This window comes from Anthonomus grandis, chromosome 7, assembly GCF_022605725.1.
Source record: "Anthonomus grandis grandis chromosome 7, icAntGran1.3, whole genome shotgun sequence".
Lineage (NCBI taxonomy): Eukaryota > Metazoa > Arthropoda > Insecta > Coleoptera > Curculionidae > Anthonomus > Anthonomus grandis.
Window position 1 is genome coordinate 3,012,749 of NC_065552.1, and position 19,091 is coordinate 3,031,839.

At 33.3% G+C, this 19,091-nt stretch overlaps 2 protein-coding genes across 6 annotated transcripts in view; one reads left to right on the plus strand and one right to left on the minus strand.

Moving 5' to 3' along the window:
• Positions 1-1,212: 1,212 nt before the first annotated feature.
• Positions 1,213-19,091, minus strand: part of LOC126739019 (dnaJ-like protein 60) — a 59,807-nt gene continuing 41,928 nt past the window's right edge. For both annotated transcript variants that reach the window (XR_007661522.1, XR_007661521.1), the window contains 2 exons: positions 3,356-3,471; positions 1,213-1,683 (listed from right to left, as the gene is read on the minus strand). The gene's annotated coding sequence lies outside the window, so the exon portion shown is untranslated. The remainder of the gene's footprint in view (positions 1,684-3,355; positions 3,472-19,091) is intronic.
• LOC126739014 (proton-coupled amino acid transporter-like protein pathetic) overlaps positions 4,288-19,091 on the plus strand; it is a 45,598-nt gene continuing 30,794 nt past the window's right edge. The window contains exons 1-2 of one of the 4 annotated variants that reach the window (XM_050444542.1): positions 4,350-4,420; positions 7,053-7,098. In XM_050444542.1, coding sequence (XP_050300499.1) covers positions 7,060-7,098 — 39 coding nt within the window. In that variant the 5' untranslated portion in view covers positions 4,350-4,420; positions 7,053-7,059. Of the gene's footprint in view, positions 4,421-7,052; positions 7,099-7,312; positions 7,462-15,777; positions 16,585-19,091 lie in introns of those variants that run through there. The other 3 variants (XM_050444544.1, XM_050444543.1, XM_050444545.1) reach the window with 3 other exon arrangements.

Here is a 19,091-nt window from a genome sequence, read left to right on the forward strand (position 1 = left end):
CATGACAGAATCTGAAAGTATTATTAGTTAAACGTTGCAGGAACATTAGATAATGGTTAATAAATATACCCTAGCATTCGGAAATTGCCTCGACTGAAGGAGCGGCATCTATGGACACCCGTCAAAGGTTGTCGAAACAGGGAACAAGGAGTCCTTGCCGGTAAGTATTGGTGCGACTTTTAAATCCGAATAAACATTTCTAGTAGTCAGTCATTTGTTTTTGTGTATTGAGTGTTAATCCACACCTAAACGCTACATCAGTAGTTTTAATTTCGTTCAGAAAGAGCAATGAGAATTCCCATAAATTGTTATAATTTCTTTGATTTGTTCCGCAGCTAGTTTTAAGATATATATACCAGATCTACAGCACCACAGAAACATTTAATAAAATGACAAAGGTTACATATTTTGCTTGACTAGAGCATCATCAGACCATAACAGACACCTAACATATAAATAAACAAAGCTTACAATCTAGTAGATTTTGTTTTTTTTACCTTTTATAAAATTGTATGACTGGCATCTTTGGGATAATGGATGAATTTTTCTAGTTATATATACCAGAGACTTCACTGCGCCTGCAAGAAATACACTGTTCTAAAAAGATTTTAATAGTTTTCTGATCATAATCAGTTTAACCTCTATCTATTGCTCGTTCTAGGTAGGTGAAAAAATTTGTTATTGTTCCTAGCTCTTAAGGTCGATCCTTTAAATTGTTTCTAATTTTTTTGAGGTTTTGAGGTCTAGAAAGAAAAACTTGAAATAAATGGGAAATAACTTCATCTTCCTACTAAAAGTTTAATTGCATTGTTTTGAAACTCCTTCAGAAAAATCATAAATGCCTCGACTAATTAATTGAAATAATACCCGAGTAATTTTTTTCAAATGGTTCAACTCCACTCTTTTAATATAATATAAATTATTTAGTGTTTTAAAGGAGGATAAAAAATAAATAATAATAGTTGAAAATGTTGTAAATAATTTCTTGTTACTTCTATGCGTATTATGTAATTTTTACAAGAGATGTTTGTTTAACTGCTTGAAATAGACTTGGAAAAACATTTTTGATTAAATACTCACATGCAAAAATTATAACTTTTAGTCTTTTTTCAGGCAGTTTATATTTATCAGCCACTTTAAAATATTCACATTAACATAAATAAAATAATCACTTTGACTTGACTTAACATTGTAATGGTCTATACACAAGTATATGGTTATAATTTAATCATAAAAACCAATTAAAATAATCACAATCAATTACACATAAAGTAGATTTTGTTGCTAAGTTCACATTTCCTCGGGTGGTATTCATGCTCTTAGAAACTAACCCATAATGTGGACTTAGGAGTTAATATCTTGGTTTGGCATCCTTATGGTACATGTAAACTGTAGTTTTTTCTGAGATTTACTCTAGTTAGTGCTGTTTTAGATAAGGTTTACGAGTGTACATATTATTGAGACTGCACTAGCGAGAGTAAATCTCGAATCTCGGTAGATCGATGTTAGTCTAGTTAGGGCTTTAGTGGACACAGTGTCGAGACTTGTTCTCTAGATCACTCTTGCTCTATTCATCTGGTTAAATAGATCAACAAAATCTAGCTATTATTGTCGTGTCTTGCTTTTTGGTTTGACTACGTTTTAAAAGCATATTATTTGGAAAGATGGCCTCTTTATTAACACCTACAAACCAACAGAAGCAAACAGTCTTTAAATGGGATAAAGTACTTTGAAGTTAATTAAGATGTACGAGAGGCAACCAGAACTTTGGAACTGCCTGTTAAAAGAGTATAGAGATCGTGATAAAAAGGCTAAAGCTATACAAAATATAGCCAATGTGTTAAATACGACTGAAGCGGAAGTTGGAAGAAAATGGCACAATTTGAGATGTCAAATGAATTCAGAATTAAAGAAAATCAAAAAAACCAAAAGTGGCGATGGAGCTAATGACAGAAAGTGAAAAAGTAATTGGGAGTTTTATGATGCATTACAGTTTATGGATGTTGGTGGACCAGGCGACTTCACCATGTTTGGTTACAAAATAATTTTTAAATTGCTCTCGTATTCCTTTTGCTGCTTTTAATGGATTTTTGACATGCGTTGTCTCTAAAGGATGCAAATTAGCTACAGGCATTCCTTCATCTCTCCAGGTTTCATTGATAAGATGCCCATCATTTTCAACATCAAATGTCCCATGTGGTGCATATGAATGTACAGAATTTTTTTGGGCGAGTAAAAAATTATGCAAAGCACATATTGCAAGTACAATTTTTTAATCTTTTCTGGGGGAAGTTCTACTGGTCGTCTAAGAACACGAAATCGAGCTGATATTAAGCCAAAAGCATTTTCAACAACACGCCTTGCTCTCGACAATCTGTAGTTAAAAACTCGATTAAATCCGGGTTGGTTTTTAAACGGAAAAGGTTTTATTAAATATGGTGTCATGGCAAAGGCATCATCTGCAATAACAACAAAAGATGCATCTTCAGATTCTCCCGGCAATGGCTTCGGCACAGGTATGTTTAAGAGGTTGTTTTCTAAAGCTCTAGACAGAGAACAGTTTGCATATACCCCACCGTCAGATATACGTCCATTACATCCAACATCCACATAAAGAAGTTCATATTTTGCATTAACTAATGATATGAGGACTATGCTATGAGTTCCTTTATAATTAAAATAAAGACTGCCTTTATTCTTTGGTGCTCTAATAACCACATGTTTGCCGTCTAGAGCGCCTATACAGTTTGGAAAATTCCAAGTGCTTTTAAACTCCTTTGCTACTTTATGCCATTCTTCCTGAGAGTTTGGCCTCTATGTAAAATAAGTTATACAAAAAGAAACTAAAAGCTGCACGACTACTTATACGCTTATTTTTTTGTTTACAGGTTTCCTCTGAAAACAAAAATTTTTCGAGAGAGTCAAGTTTTTCGAGAGTTTTAAGAGTCGCAGTCAGATAACGTAAATAAACCATTAATATCAAGTCAGACTCCTTCCAAAAAACTAAAATCCAAAGCGAAAAACACGGAAGTTGAATATGATGAAGCATTAAAGAAGGCACTAAACATACTAAATACAGAATCAGACGATTATACTGTGTTTGGAGAATATGTTGCTTGTGAATTACGGCAGCTACGCTTAGCTGAAAGAAAAAGAAGATTAAAACGTACAATCCAGAAGGCTATATTAGAAATGAGCAAGGAAGATGAATCGGAATTTTCTGGATTGGAAAATTCACCTAATGCTTTTTCATATCCATCCACTTCAAATTCTGTTGGAAGTTTTCAAGAGGTGCAGATAATAAATACAACCACAACCGTTCCTCCAATAACGCAGTATTATGAAAATTACTTACCCGAAGATAATCAGTTTTTAACACTGTAAACAACGCGTCACAAACCTCCGGCACAATTCTTGAAATTGTTGTGACTGGAATGCGAAAGAGGTATTGCAGGGAATGGTAACTGTCACCTACGATAAGGAAAGTGTTTTTATAGCAGTTAAACTAGTTTTTTCAAATGAAAAATGCATAAGTATATTTATTTAAATATCATTAGAAAAATGTATGGGTTTCTCTGTTAATAAATGTTAAAATGTGGCCGGATTCTGGTTAACACAAAGTAATGTTTTTTTTCTACATTATTTTATTTTGATGATTTTTAATATAAATTGGTGGTTCAAGAACATAAAAAAATATTTAAATATGCCCAACTAGCAATAATAGTCCCTGATTCTTGTTAAAAAGTATTAGCTACTAAAATATAGTTCCTGAATCCACTTTGCTACTTAAAATGTTACTTTATAGAACATAGTTACTTTAAAGTATAATTTAGAAGTCGCTGTCTGGTTCCTGCCACTAATATTTGTGGAAGATAAGCACCCATATATTAAGTGGCAACGGTTCACTTTCAAGTAGTATCTTGGAACTACCCGAATCTTTACAAATGCCGCGATAAAAAACCAGAAACTTTATAGTCACTTTTTATGGTAGCAGTTACTTATAAATGTTACTATAATGCCTCGAAATAGTTTTTGTTACTTTGTGGTAGCAATTTAAATTCCAGGGTAGTTCCGGCTACGACAATTAGGATCTTTAAAAACATAGTCGCACCTATAGTTCCAAGATAGTTATTCTTGATAATATGGCGAATAAATAGAGAGGTAGAAATCATCCCTAGAATAAATCGGACGCCCACGCGTCTGTGCCGAAATAAACTCTTCCAAGACATGATGACAATGTTCATCCTTTTCCAATTAATGCATATTGGTGAAACGGAACATAATATGAAATGAGAAAACTAACCTGTAATGTTTTTTTTTTGGAAGCATAAGTAGTAAGGTTCGTCATATGTTCCATATTATCTTGTTTTTTAATTAATAAAGTGAGTAAGGGGTTGTAAACAATTATTGTTCAAGAGTGGTAAGTTGTTTTTGATACTTATATTTAATTGACATATATGTGGAGCAATGATACACTTATTCAATGATCGTGAGAAAATGTATCGATTTTTTGTTTATATTGGCTGAAAATCTCAGTTTTCCAGCTTATTTTACGTTGACAACAGGTTTTTAATTTTTCCAAGGGTTCAGTAACCTGGATAATTTATTATGGAAATATCAAAATGATTTGGCCCTAAATTTATAAGCATTTAAAGAATACATTATGGAAATAGGGGGATATATACCCATCTCTGTCTGACATATGGTTGACTCATCATGTAAGACTCATTGTACTGTAAGAAATTGCCTGAAACTAAATATGTGTTCATCCTCATGTTTCTTTAGAATAATGAGTAAGACGAAGATAAACTTAGTAGGAAAATAATATGTGGAACAGAGAGGGAGGATGGCTTTTTCTAATTAAGTTGTGGGACAGAGAGATGAAAATTCAGGGTCGTATTTAAAAAAAATTAATTAAAGTGAAATTTTTTTCGATAGATAAAACTTCTGAAATTCTTCTTCTTAGTAAAACTTCCGCTTTTTAAATGGGACACCCTGTAATGAATAGTTGGATGTTACACAAAACTTTAAGCAATTTTGTCCAAAATACCAATAAATTTTTTTGGAATTTTACTTAGAATCTTTTTTTTTTTTTTTGGGGTCGGTTGAGAAATTCTTTATGAACACTGGTTACGCGGCGCCGCCCCCGGTAGTGTGGGACTCAGTGTCGAGTCTGTGTTGTCCTATACCCACTAAAACTCCACCGCTGGGTGGTGCCTTGTGGCTCCCTACACTGCGGTCTGCTAAGAAGCAGTCCTATTGTGTCCCATATGTTTAGTCCCACAGGTTCAATTCTGTAGCTTCAAGGAAGTCCAGGATTGTGCCCAGTGGTAGATTTCTTATACCCTCTGGTGAGGGTTTCTCTTCCCCCAGGAATGTTGCCCTGGTTTGATTAAATGCTTCACAGAAGCATAGTATGTGAAGAGTTGTTTCGTCCTCCTCACTGCATCCCCTACATAGCGAGGTAACTGATTTCCCTAGCGTATGCAGGTGTTTCCTGCTGGGTGCATGGCCTGTAAATAGCCCCGCGACCCTTCGCAGTTGTTGTCTGGAGAGGCCCAGTATGTTCTCACCCTTCTTGAAGGGTGGGCTGCCTATAAGTTGTTTGGATTGTTCCATCTTTGGCAGCTGTTCCCAGTAGAATTTGTTCTGGTTTGTTAGCCAGTTGCCGATTTCCCTCTTCCAGGTCTTATCGTTGACACAACATGTTGGTTCAGGGCCTACCAGGCTGCTGCTGGCTCCCTGGGTTGCAAGTTGGATAGCCCTTCTTGCAGCCTTATTGTTGCCCATATTCTCTGCTAGGATTATCGCTGGTCTATTTTGCGCTTCGGCGAGGTTCCTGAGATCCTCCCAGCAGCTTTGCACAGTCCTTGACTTAGTCTCGAACTGTTGTAGTGCAAATGTTGCAGCCTGGTCTCCTGTGAAAATTGCGAAGGTTTTGCCTCTTGGCAGCCCTTCTCTCATCAGTTGGACACAGGTTTGTATTCCTATTATGCTTGCCTGTAAATTTGTTGTTTCCAGGCCCAGGTTTAGCATGAGTTGTCTGCCCTGTTGTTCGTCCTCCACCATGCCCACAGCTGCCGCGATCTTGGATCGTTTGGTTGCCGTGTGCCATACTGAGTAACCTCTTTGCCTGAGCCTGTTCGCTTCTGCGTCCAGTGGTCCCCTTTTCTCTTTGATGACAAAAGGTTTGTCTAGGTATGTGACCTTGGTTCTGTCTGTTCTTAGGGCCAGGCGTCCAAGGTCCTGTATCTTGTCAAATAAGGCATTGTGCCCATCTTTCGATAGGGTTGTTGCGCCATTTGACAGCAGTCTTTTCGACCCCGATATAGCTTCAGCCCGTACCACTAAGTGTAGCGGGCTTAGTCCTATCAGGTTCTCTAGGGCAGCAGTCGGCGTTGTTGACATCGCTCCTGTTATGCCCAGACATGCTATTCGTTGTGTTTTGTTGAGTATCTGTATTACAGTCCTCTTTTCTGCCGCATGCCACCATATAGGTGCTGCCTATGTAATGATGGGTCTAACCATTGTCGTGTACATCCAATGTACCATTTTTGGTGACAGTCCCCATGATCTACCGAACATTCTCTTAAAACATAAGAGTTTTCGTGGCTTTATTTGTAGCCTGGATTACATGTTTCTTGAAGCTGAGTTTTTTTATCCAGGGTTATACCTAGATATTTGACCTCGTCTTCAAGTCGCAGATTTTTTCCATAAAATTTTATGTTTCTAATGGGCTCTAGTTTCCTTCTTTTGGTAAAGGAAACCAGAGTAGTTTTTGTGGGATTTACCCTTAGTTGTTCTTCCTCACACCAGTGCTCGACAGTACAGGTACAGTCAGGGCTCTTTGCATTTTTTCGAATACTTAGAATTATTATTACTTAGAATCTTAATAATCAATAATATATGAGATTTTCCATTTGTAATAACGAAGTTTCCATTCGCTTCCATTGTAAAAAGTAAAAATCAAATAACTAATAAACAATTAAAATTCCTATTTAGAAAAAAAACATCAAATTCTGATTTTCAATAGTAACTTTTACACATTCTAGCCGAAAAATGAGCGCACTTGGTGCAAATACCACCTCACCTCAAAACGTACGTATTATTTGCACGTTGACGAATTTCATCATTATATGCTCGCATGCATTTGCCAAACACCTCAGACAAGTTAAATTTTTGCATGCGTGGATTTCAGATAAATAAATATCCGTATTATCTGTTTTGTACTTGAAATGACATGCGCTTATCGTGAATTAATATTACATTTTTTTTTAGTGATAAATTTTTATTGACCCTGTCCATTTAACCTATCAATTTTTCACGATAATATCCGGTATTAAAACGTACGTTCTAATTATGTTAGGAAGTATAGGTTTTACAGTTTTTTTATGAGGAATACTTCGGAAAATCTTTATACGGAAAATCCTGAGTATATTGTCTTTAAGGGAGCACTCACAGGTACGAGTTAATTTTTTTTACAAATTTAGCTATTTTTTAGCACGTCTACTTTAACCGAAAAGTGTGGGCATTTGTATTTTGTATATAAATGCCCATACTATATATACATACATATACATTTATATTACTATATTTTTAAACCTTGTATATACAGAACATATGTAGGTATATAAAATAATGACATCCACCATAAATCAATATTATTGTGACATTATTGATTAAACAATTTTTTATATGATGTCATCTCCACGCGGCCGATTAGTGTGACGATTTCAAAATTTTCCATTCGGTTAATTACGGATCCAATAGGGTTGGTATAAGGTACTTCCAAGCAACACACGAGAGTTAAATAAACGTTTATTTTTGGTTTATACCTGATGTACATTTTGGTTAAGCTTACAACTATAAATGTTATTATATTATTAAGTTTTATGTTAAAAAAACCGAATTTCCACTTATTTGCGCTAAAAAATTGGCACACTTCTCATAGAAAAGTGTAAATACAAAAAAACTATAGAATTTTTTATCACCTATGATTTTCTTAAAAAACATTTTTTCTCAGGCACTTATTTTCTGCAAAAAAAAATGTTTTTTATTAACCCAAACCTTGCCCCCCCACCCACCCCACACAATTTACCAGTAAGAATTTTTTTGTAAAAATCATTGTCCAAAATAATACGCATGAACAACAGCTGGTTTCTTTGTTACTATCTAATTTAATACCACAGTTTGTTTATTTAAATTTATTATTATTATATTTATTATTATTATATTATATATATATATATATATATATATATATATATATATATATATATATATATATATACAGTGCTTTTCTTTGAAGCCCCCCCCCCCCCATTTATTTTTTGAACGGGTCAAAAAAATTTTTGAAACTTGGCATAAGTAAATTGGTCTATAGATACTATTTTTCACTGTAAACTAGGTAGTTGTAAATTCCAAGATGGCGGCTGGGCGACATCTTGAGAAAAAATTTTAAATAGAAAGGGGGGTCGTGTGGTACCTCATTTTAAAGGTCTCAATGAGTACTTAATAACCCTGAAATATTAGACCCATATCTTAACTCGTTTCAAAATGGCGGCCTAATAAAAAATTATTTTTTTTTATTTTAACGTTTTACATTTTTATGATTTTTGAATAGGTAAAAATCAATGTACGAAAATAAATGCGTCACTATTTTATTTTGACATAAAAACGACAGTTCTAAATGTCAAAATAACACATAAGCGCCATCTTGAATAAATGCATTAAATAGAAATCTTGTGTTACCTCATTTAAAAGGTTTTATTGAGTACTTTTAATATTTATTACATGGACTCGGTGGACTCCGTTTTGACCTGTCTAAAAGTAACAGCCAAAAAAATACATTGTTGCGATTTTATTAACGTTTTTAATAATAATATACAAATAATTTATAATTTTTGAATTTTGGATTTAAAGATTAACTTTTTGGTTTCTAAAGACTTACTGAACCGCCCTCGTATGTCACATTTCACATTTCACGTTTGGAATGTCTAAATAATGTTCAATAACCTTTAACGTTAGGCCGCCATTTTGAAACGAGTGATATGGGTCTAATATTTCAGGGTTATAAAGTACTCATTGAGACCTTTAAAATGAGGTACCACACGACCCCCCTTTCTATTCAAAATTTTTTCTCAAGATGTCGCCCAGCCGCCATCTTGGAATTTACAACTACCTAGTTTACAGTGAAAAATAGTATCTATAGACCAATTTACTTATGCCAAGTTTCAAAAATTTTTTTTGACCCGTTCAAAAAATAAATGGGGGGGGGGGGAGACTTCAAAGAAAAGCACTGTATATATATATTAACTAACTAACTAACTAACTAACTAATATATACCTTCGCTAACCGGCAGATCTTCCCAAAATTTCATACGATTTTGAGGAATGTGCGCTTTTAATTTGGATGTAAGATTATTTTTTCGAGCTAAAGCCACACAGCGACATACATTACGAGATTGCGGTTGCGTTAGCGTGCCCTTAACATACTTCATTATGAAAATGTCTTTCAAGTCAGTAAAATCGTTCTCAAATTCTGTTTTGTAAGAAAAAAAGTAATTTCCTCTTTTAAAAAGAAGACAAACCATATCTTTTAAGTAAACGCGAGAAATAAGCTTTTGTAACTTATATTTGGAGCTATAGTCGGTAAAGTTAAAAAATTGTGCAAGTTGCATTTTTATTACATTAACATTTGACGAATTGGCTTGTTTTACCACTTCACAAAAATCGTCAAAATCGTATACTTTTTTTTTCCTTTTGAGGGCAAACTCAACTTGGTGATGGAACGAATCGGCTGCCATAAAAGTATGGCCTGGCTCAAAAAACTTAATAGTTATGTTTTCTACAGCAACTTCTAAACTGTTAACCAAATACATAAAGAAACTAAAAAGGGACCAATTTTTGTTTTGGTTCGAACAATTATCAAGCCAAATTGTTATATCGCAGTTGTTTAATGTCCCTATTTGCCTGAAAAAACGCATAGAAAGTAGAAATGATATCGTCTTTGGATCTGCCAGCGATTCCCTCATGCCACAACACAGCCAAAGGCTACGTACTGGATTTCTTACCAAGAGAAACGAAGCTCTCATGAAAATAATTTCTTTGAATGTTTCCCATCGGGGAAGCATGATCACCTGAAAATTAACAAAACTGTGTTTAAGTAATTATATGGAAATTCTTAAATTAACATTTTACCTTTTGCAAATCAGCAGCTACATAAATTTCATCATCTTGTTTTATTTTCTCTGCATCTTCCTGATCCTTTTTTCTCGCGTTAGTGGCCTTTACTTTATGAATTTTCAATTTTTTGCACACATCACAGTTGGCAACGTTTTCCGCATCAGCTTAATGAGATGTGGCTTTTTTGTGTATATTAAATTCTTCGCAGTCCCAGCATTCTTCATTTCCTAAGTTCGCGAAGGATATATTTAGGTCATTAGTAACAATCTTTCGGTATAATTCGTAAGAAAATTCGGTATTTGGATATTTCTGTCGAAAATCCTTGTACATCAAGGTTATATTTATATCACTGGGAAGGTATTTTCTAAGAGGAGCGTGCTCTCTTCTGTAATGAAATATTGTGGGATTGAATGAATTAACATGCCCAATAATTGTGTCCCTGTCTACTTTGTGTGGGTGTGATCGTTTTCTTCCATCTTTTTTAGGTACTATCAATTTTGAATCCGTTTTACGAATATTTTTCAACATTCTGTCATTATCTTTCTCATAGTCCAATGTCGCTAACAAAAATATCTTGCAAGCACACACCTTTTCGGCTTTCTCTGATATTAAATTATATTTATAGGAATAAACTCTTGGTGAAGTTTGCTTTTTAGTTGTACTTCGTTTTTTTTACTTGGTTCTACGCAGCTCAAAACAAACTGCTTTTGTTGTTCTTTTGGCAATACCCAGTATTGTTTATTAATGTCTTTTTGCCTACTATACGAGATTTTTCTGGAGCTATTGAGTTTGCATTTACATGATCTTTTAACATGAGCTCTTACGTAACTCTCTATTTTTTGTTTCTTCCTTTCAACGAGTGGTTCTTCAAATTTTTTTCTTTTTCTTATTTCTCGAGTTTTTGTATAACATTTACACTCACCTTTATCAATGGCTTTATTTATAATATCTTGTAAAATATTGTCCCGAATGAAATCCTGAACAGAGTTAAGTTCGTTCTCTTCTGGTTCTATATTTGATAGATTCTCTTTACGTTCTTCTACTTCGATATTCGAATAACTTGAAGTATTTAAGGTTACCTGATTGGAATATACGGGGATAGCAAAACATTGGACAATATGCGTATTTTTTTACTTGGGGGGCTGTATTCGCAACTAGAATCCGACTTATTTTTACTTAAATTTTGGTCGTAATCATTGGACAGTCCTGGCACATAATCCGGATCTTTATCATCTTTTTTGGCTTTATTCTGTTTAGAAGTTTAGATTTTTTGACAACATTTAATTTTTCTTTGAGTTGGTTATTTAAAGCAAGAAATAGCATATATTGCTGTTCTGGATACCAGATGCACTACTGCTACTACAAACCAGAGTTACAATCAATTATTGCTTAAATATAAGGTGACATTGTTAAACTTACCCTGCATTCATTTCTCGCAATATTAGTTTGCTTAAAAATGCAAAAAAACTCACAAAGTCAATTGTTCAAAATTGTTCAAAAAAGTCAAAATCACAACTTTGACAAATAACTGTATAACAACACACCTTTTATTATCAATAATTTAAGGTTATGTTACACCAGGTGCTTCTGTCATGCTACGCTTAATTGTCCTTACTGATATCGTTTAACACAAAATGCTAGCTTAAATAGTCCTAACTGCATTTTTAAAGTAAAAACGGACATATTTTCTTAGTATATGTGAGATCGGACAATTTATCTTAGCAAACCTGGGAATTTATTCATTTAGGTCAAAACATTTAGGCATTAAATAAAGCACTTAAAACGCATATAGGACAATTTGACTTTGTACACGTATAAATAACTCGTTTACAAATACTATGAGCCAAAAAAGTGAATTTGCCAAATTTTGCAGATAGGACCTTTCTTGTTAGCAGGGCAGTATATACGGTTGATAAATATACCAAAACCAAAAATTTACTAAAAAATCATTAAATAAATTTATATTTACCGATAATAATACATAATGTGTTGTTTAGGTTTTAGCCACCCTTTATCATATTTTATGAATACCTTTGCCTTAATGCATATTTGATGGTTCAAGTAAATAGACCCTCGGCAAATAAATTTGAATGAAAAATGCCTAATGGTTTTTGGAAAGTTTCCTTTAAATTAAGAATGTGATTATGTCCGTCATATATAGCAAATATGTGTATATGTATGTACATTGTAAATAGAAGATTAGATTAGCTTAAGCCAATTGTTAAATTAAATGTTTTTTTTTTCAACCTACAAATTCGGCGGTATAAACTTTAGTCCAGGACCTCTGGGGAATAATTAACCATTTTTATCATAAGAATTCACCAAATTATACCCCTTGCGTCTGGACTATAAAATTTTATATGAATTCAGAAATCCGGCTCCTATCTATAATAATAATAGCCATAGAAAACGTCAAAAGAAAAACAAAAGTTCATATAAACATGGGTCCGGAAAAGCTTCCTCAGGGAGCTAGAGCTCTTTGAAAATAACCTTTAAAAACTAGTTTTTTTTAATAGCTCCGGAACTACTTTAGCTACCGCAACCAATTTTGGGAGGTAAATTATTGTTAGTACGTTTATTCTTTTGAACCTACTAAATAAAAAAAAAATATTTACCAGGGGCTTCAGAATCAGGGGGGTATTTGGTAAATTTAGGCCCATTTCTTTAAGACTTTAATTTCTGCCCGTTTGGGCATTAGATTATGATTTTCCTATGCTTTTTACATAAAAAAGGTGCTCAAAAAATACGTCTGGCTATGATGAACTTAATGTACGGTTATTTTTCAATTTACCTGATTCGATACTGGAGATACTTGTATCTGCAATTAATCATTCTTTCAATAATGGCCAATTTCCCAATTGTCTTAAGGTAGCCAGAATGATGCCTTTGTTTAAGGGGGGAGTTTCAGAATCACCCTCTTCTTACAGACCAATAGCATTGCTTTCCATCCTCTCAAAAATCATCGAGAAATTGGTTTAAAAGCGACTTATGTCATATTCAGCTGAAAAGCAAATTATAAGATCGGAGCAATTTGGATTTCAAAGTGCTAAGAGAACATCAGAGGCAATCTTTTCATTCTTTGAGTCCTTATTTTTGAGCTTGAACAGTGGTGATATTGCTGCAGCAGTGTTTTGTGGCAAAGCATTTGACTGTGTTAGTCACGAAATACTGCTGTGGAAGCTTGAACGGTATGGATTCAGAGGTCTGGCTCTTCAGTGGTTTGGGTATTATTTGCATACTAGAATGCAGAGTGTTTTTGTGGATGGTGCCCTTTCAAGGGAGCAGCTTGTGACTCATGGTATTTGCAGGGTTCAGTTCTTGGGCCACTTCCTATTCCTCATTTATATATTAATGACATGGCCAATCTTAGGATCTCAGGTAAATTCATTCCGTTTGTGGATGATTCAACAATTTTATGGCATGACACGAGTGCGATGAATCTAAATACCACAGAGATATTGTTGAAATCAAGAAATGGTGTGATTCCAACAAACTTTGTTTAAATATTTCAAAAACTAGTGTTATGAATTTTAAATGCCATTTAAATAATGTGTTTTCGGAAAATCACATTCTAAACAAGACGAAAATAAATTTTTAGGTTTATTTATTGATAATAAACTAAAATTTGAGGGCCATATCACGCAATTGTGTAGAAAAATATCAGCAAATTGTTATGCTCTTAAAGTGGTCGCAGGGGAGGTTGATTTTGACATGGCGAGAATTTTTTATTCTTCTTTAATTGAGTCCCATTTAAAGTATGGTTTGTGTTTCTGGGGTGCATGCACACGTTACTTATTTAATAGTGTTTTTGTTTTGCAAAAGAGAGCGATCCGACGCACAGTGTTGCAACCAATGGACAAAAATGCACAAATAAAGTATTTAATTTTTAAAACATTCTTGTTGTTATGTTTAGCAAAATACCCAAGTAAGATAAGGCAGGTACCTTTAACTTTTTTTATTCAGAAATTTTTGGATAATAAAAACATTTTATACCGATAAAGATTTGTGGTTATTTTTAGAAGTTTAGTTTAAAATAAAATTGTTGTAGTGTGCACTAGTGTTTTAAAGTTAATATATTTTTAATTTGTACACTTAAGTATGAACAACATTTTCGAAGGTAAGTTATCATTTTCATGTTAAGCCTTTTGCAGATATATAATTAAAAGTGTTAAAATACCCTTTTTCTCACTTTCATCAAGATTTACAAAAAGTAGTTTAAAGTTGTTTCATAAAATTTTTAGGATCAATCCTCCAAAGTGTTTGCTTTTAAATGACACCCATCACTTTTTGCGGAATAATGCGGAATTTTTGTTTTTTAGAAAAAACCATACCTAATACAATCCTGTATGAAAAATGGCTAAGTTGCGAAAAAAATAAAAAGGTATCAGGAATAATGGAAATAATTAAAACTTATTTTGCATTAAATAATTGTTCAACTGACATTGAAGCAAAGCTGCTAAATAGCAGCAAGCTATTTTCTGTTTCGTTAGAAAGAATGTGGAACAATTGTGGAAGACGCCGAGATGCTTTTCTTAAAAAACATTCGACATGGTTACAAAGCACTCATCATTTACCTTATCTTCAACCAATATCGACAATAAGTTGCATTTCGATGCTCATATTAACACGGTTGTTAATAAATGGATTTTGGGTTTTATAATTCGTAATGCCTGTAACTTTACTAATTTAAAGACCATTACTACTCTCTATAATGTCTATGTTCGCAGCATATTGGAATATGCCTCGATTGTTTGGTGTCCATTCTATTCGGTTTACGAACAAATGTTGGAAAAAGTTCAAAAAAGGTTTTTGCGGTATTTGTACTATAAAAAACATGGTGTGTATCTGATGGATATATCTTATGAAAATCTTTTGACAGAATTTAATTTAAAAAAACTTACTTCCAGAAGAACTGTGGCCTGCTTGTTTTTTACGCATAAGATCCTTCATAATAATATAGATTGTTCATTTCTTCTCGAAAAACTGCTTTTAACGGTAAATATTCATAACAATAGAGATTTAGGAACTTTTTATATAAAAAAAACAAGTACCAATTTAGGTAAAAAGTCGCCAATTTTTCGAATGTCCAGTGCCGCCAACCTACTATTTCATATTGACATATTTTACGAACCATTTGGGAAGTTTAAAAAAAATATATCTGATGTAGAATACTTTTAAGTTTTTTTCTTTTTAGTTTTTTTTTTTTTTTGAGTTACCTAATGTGTTATCTGGGGGGCAAAGAATCTATTTTTTTTCAATTTTGTAATATGTAGTGCTTACTGTGCTTATTAGTCATTAAGGACCAATTGTAATCATTTAATGGACTTTGTGTCTGTAGATTGCATAAATAAATAAATATTCCAACTGAAGCAACTGACATGGAAGTGGATCCTCAACCAAGACCTAATTGTGGAAGACCGCATATGCCTTTTGAAGCTGCATCAAAAAGAACCAAATTGCGCAGAGTACAAGAGTTGTTGACAAATTATACGCCAGAAGAAATATGTTTTGCGGCAGAGAGGATTAATTCTCAACGAAAGGAAATTCCTTCAGAGGCAAAAAAATTAACACCTTAGCACTTTACCACGACCTAAACCTTTCGGTTGAGAGATATAACATACTGCGTTCTAAGATTAATTATTTGCATACAAACTGTTTGCCGAGCTATCGCACTCTATTTGAATGTAAAAAAACATTTTTACCCTCGCAAATTATTGTGACTGACACTTCAGCTGAAGTTAATCTTCAAGAGCTTCTAAATAAAACTGCAGAGAGTATTTTAAAAATTCAGGATATTATAATACATTCTGACAAAAATTTTAAATTAATTTGCAAATGGGGGTTTGACGGTAGCTCGGGGCATAGTCTTTATAAGCAAAAATTTGAAGATAGTTTGTCAACAGATGAGTACATGTTTCTTGTCGCATTAGTTCCTCTTAGATTAATTGATAATGAAAATGGAGAAAGTATATGGTCTAACCCACGTTCATCATCAACAATGTATTGTCGACCAATTGCATTTAAATTTACAAAATAAACTTCAGATGTTGTTCGAACCGTTCATGGCGAAATTGAGTCATTAATAATTAATCTTAATAATTACCATCTTTTTATTTCAGAAAAAAATGTAAATGTTTCTTACGAAATGTTATTCACTATGTTTGACGGTAGTGTGGCCAATATCCTTTCAGAAACCTGTTCTACATCCAGGTGCATTATTTGTGGAGCCACACCAAAGCAAATGAACCAGGACTCAGTGCTTCAAAGAATTCTTCTTAGAATTTAAAGACAAATTGGGATTAATTGTCGATAAGCCAAAGCCCGGGTATGGTTCCGCAAATTATGGAAATACTGCCAGGACATTTTTTAGAAACGTAGAAATTAGCTCTGAAATAACAGGTATCGATTCAACTCTAATTAAAGACTTTCAATTAATTTTAAGAGTACTTTCTTCAGGTTCTCAGATTAACGTACCTAAATTTCATATTTAGGTACGTTATTTATTTACTTATTGATACTACGAGCATTTATTTAAATTTTTATGAATGGTACTACATGCCTAGTACTGTTCATAAAATTTTAACGCACGGTTGCGAAATTATTAGCTTTTTTGAACTCCCTGTAGGGCAGTGGCGTATCCAGGATTGATTCCTGGGGGGGCAACATGGTTTATCACCATTTAATATACAGTATACTTACATATGTATGTATGTGTATGTTAGTTAATTTTTTTGGCCTATCATCGGAGATATGGTATTTATTCATCAGGAAGGGAGAAATAATTACCATGTTTTTGAAATGCTTTTATTAATTTAAAAGCTACAAAAATAAAGAAAAATAAAAGATACTAATATAATATATGGATAGTAAAACAGGCACAAGGCAAACAAAAAATTATTCTAAAGTAACAAAAACAAATTGACTCCTAAAAAAACTAAACAAGATCAAAACTCAATTAGGTATCTATATAAAACACCAAAAAAAGCCAAATAAAACTAAATAACAATATCAAGTTTCCTCGATTTAAGCTGCATTTCGTTAAGTACTTCCTCGGCACTAACTGAGATTTCTGGATATACATACAGAAGAGTAAAACCATTTAATCTGTCTTCACTTATTGTATTTCGTAAATAAGTCTTTAACAATTTAAGTGTAGAAAATTTTCTTTCAGGGGTTGCTGTGCTTACAGGTAAAGTACAAAAAATCTTTAACAGTATAAATATATTGGAATATATCCTGATCACACATTACTAGGGCATCGAGAGCGGAGCTCGGATATTTTTCTGGTGCACAGGCTTCAAATTTTCTATACCAAAGTTTGAGTTCAGCAGAAACCATAGTAAATGAACAATTTTCTAAATCATTTTTATAAAAATTTACCAAATACTTAAGACTTTGAAGTTGATTTTCAAGTTTCTTATTTACTGATGGAATCTCAGACAGTTAAATGATTGTAATATATCTTTATGTTTAACAAATCTCTCTTCTAATTGTAATAAGACGCAATCTAAAAACGGAATAAATATTGATATTCTGAAATATTCTTCAGTTGTGTTAGTTTCAAAATTTGCCCTATTTTTTTGTCTGCTAGTTATGCGTGGTTTTGTTATTTCTAAACCAAATAATTTGTTTAAATTTTTTTTTGCCTCTGCAAAAATAGTTGCAAAACTATTATCTGCTTTATGACGTAAATCTTTAAGCTCTTTTAAGCAATCTTCAACCAGTAATATTGCTTTGCCTAAATCAATATTAACTGATTGCAGCAACTTTGATAACGGAGTGGTAAATGCAAAAACATGTTCAATTACATAAAGAGTAATGGGGAATTCTGATGTACTTAAGGTGTTTAATAACAACTTGCTACAAGTAGACTTTTCTTTGTCTGGCCACTCAGCTATTTCTTCTAAAGCCAATACCACAGAATTTAAAAGCTCTCTCAATACGCTTACTGAATCTTGTCTTTGAACCCATCTAGTAACACAAAGTTGTTTTAATCTGTCTCGTCTTGATCTCTCATTATCCGGCATTTCATTTACTTTTTTAGTTAAAATATTTTGACGTTTGGGAGTATTAAAAAAATTGTAAGCATTTTCAATAACACCCATGCAATTTTGTACAGCCTGGACAGAACATGCATCGGATATAGCAAGGTTAAGGGAGTGTGAGACGCAATGAACATATAAAGCTGTAGGATATTCCTTTCTTATAATAGCCTGTACCCCAGAAAACTGACCACTCATTGCCGCTGCCCCATCGTAACCCTGGCCTTTAAGATTATTTAAATCTAAACCCGTTTGTCAAATTTTCGATAATTGTTTTTGCTAAATTATGCCCAGTCGTTGAAGTTACCGGAATAAATTGAAGAAAGGACTCTTTAATAGATAAATTATCGCATACGTACCGAACGCAAAGAACAAACTCTATTTTGGCAATATCAGTTGTCTCATCTGCATCATATATTGCAGATTTTACTTCTGCTATTATTTTTCGTAAAATATTTGTGTTACATGCATTTATTATTTCGTTTTGTATTGTACTACTTAAATATGTTGCGTTATTAGCAGAACTCAATATATGTTTTTTCTCCCTAGCTTTTCTGGGGGGGGGCAAAGGGGGCAATTGCCCTGGATACGCCACTGCTGTAGGGCAGCTGGCAGAAGATGCTCTCGAAGCCAGACACAAAGAATTTAGAAAAATTCGTTTACATCACACACGAAAAGTATCGAGAATTCAAAGCAATACAGACCTCATTAGAACCCTTTTGATAACTTACGACCCTAAATTGGCTTATCTTAGAAATCTGTCAAAAAAACAAAACAAACCCATAACGTGGGATATGGATATTGTAGAATATTTAAATGACCATATAGAAACAGATTCGTTACTTTTAGAAAATGATAATGTAC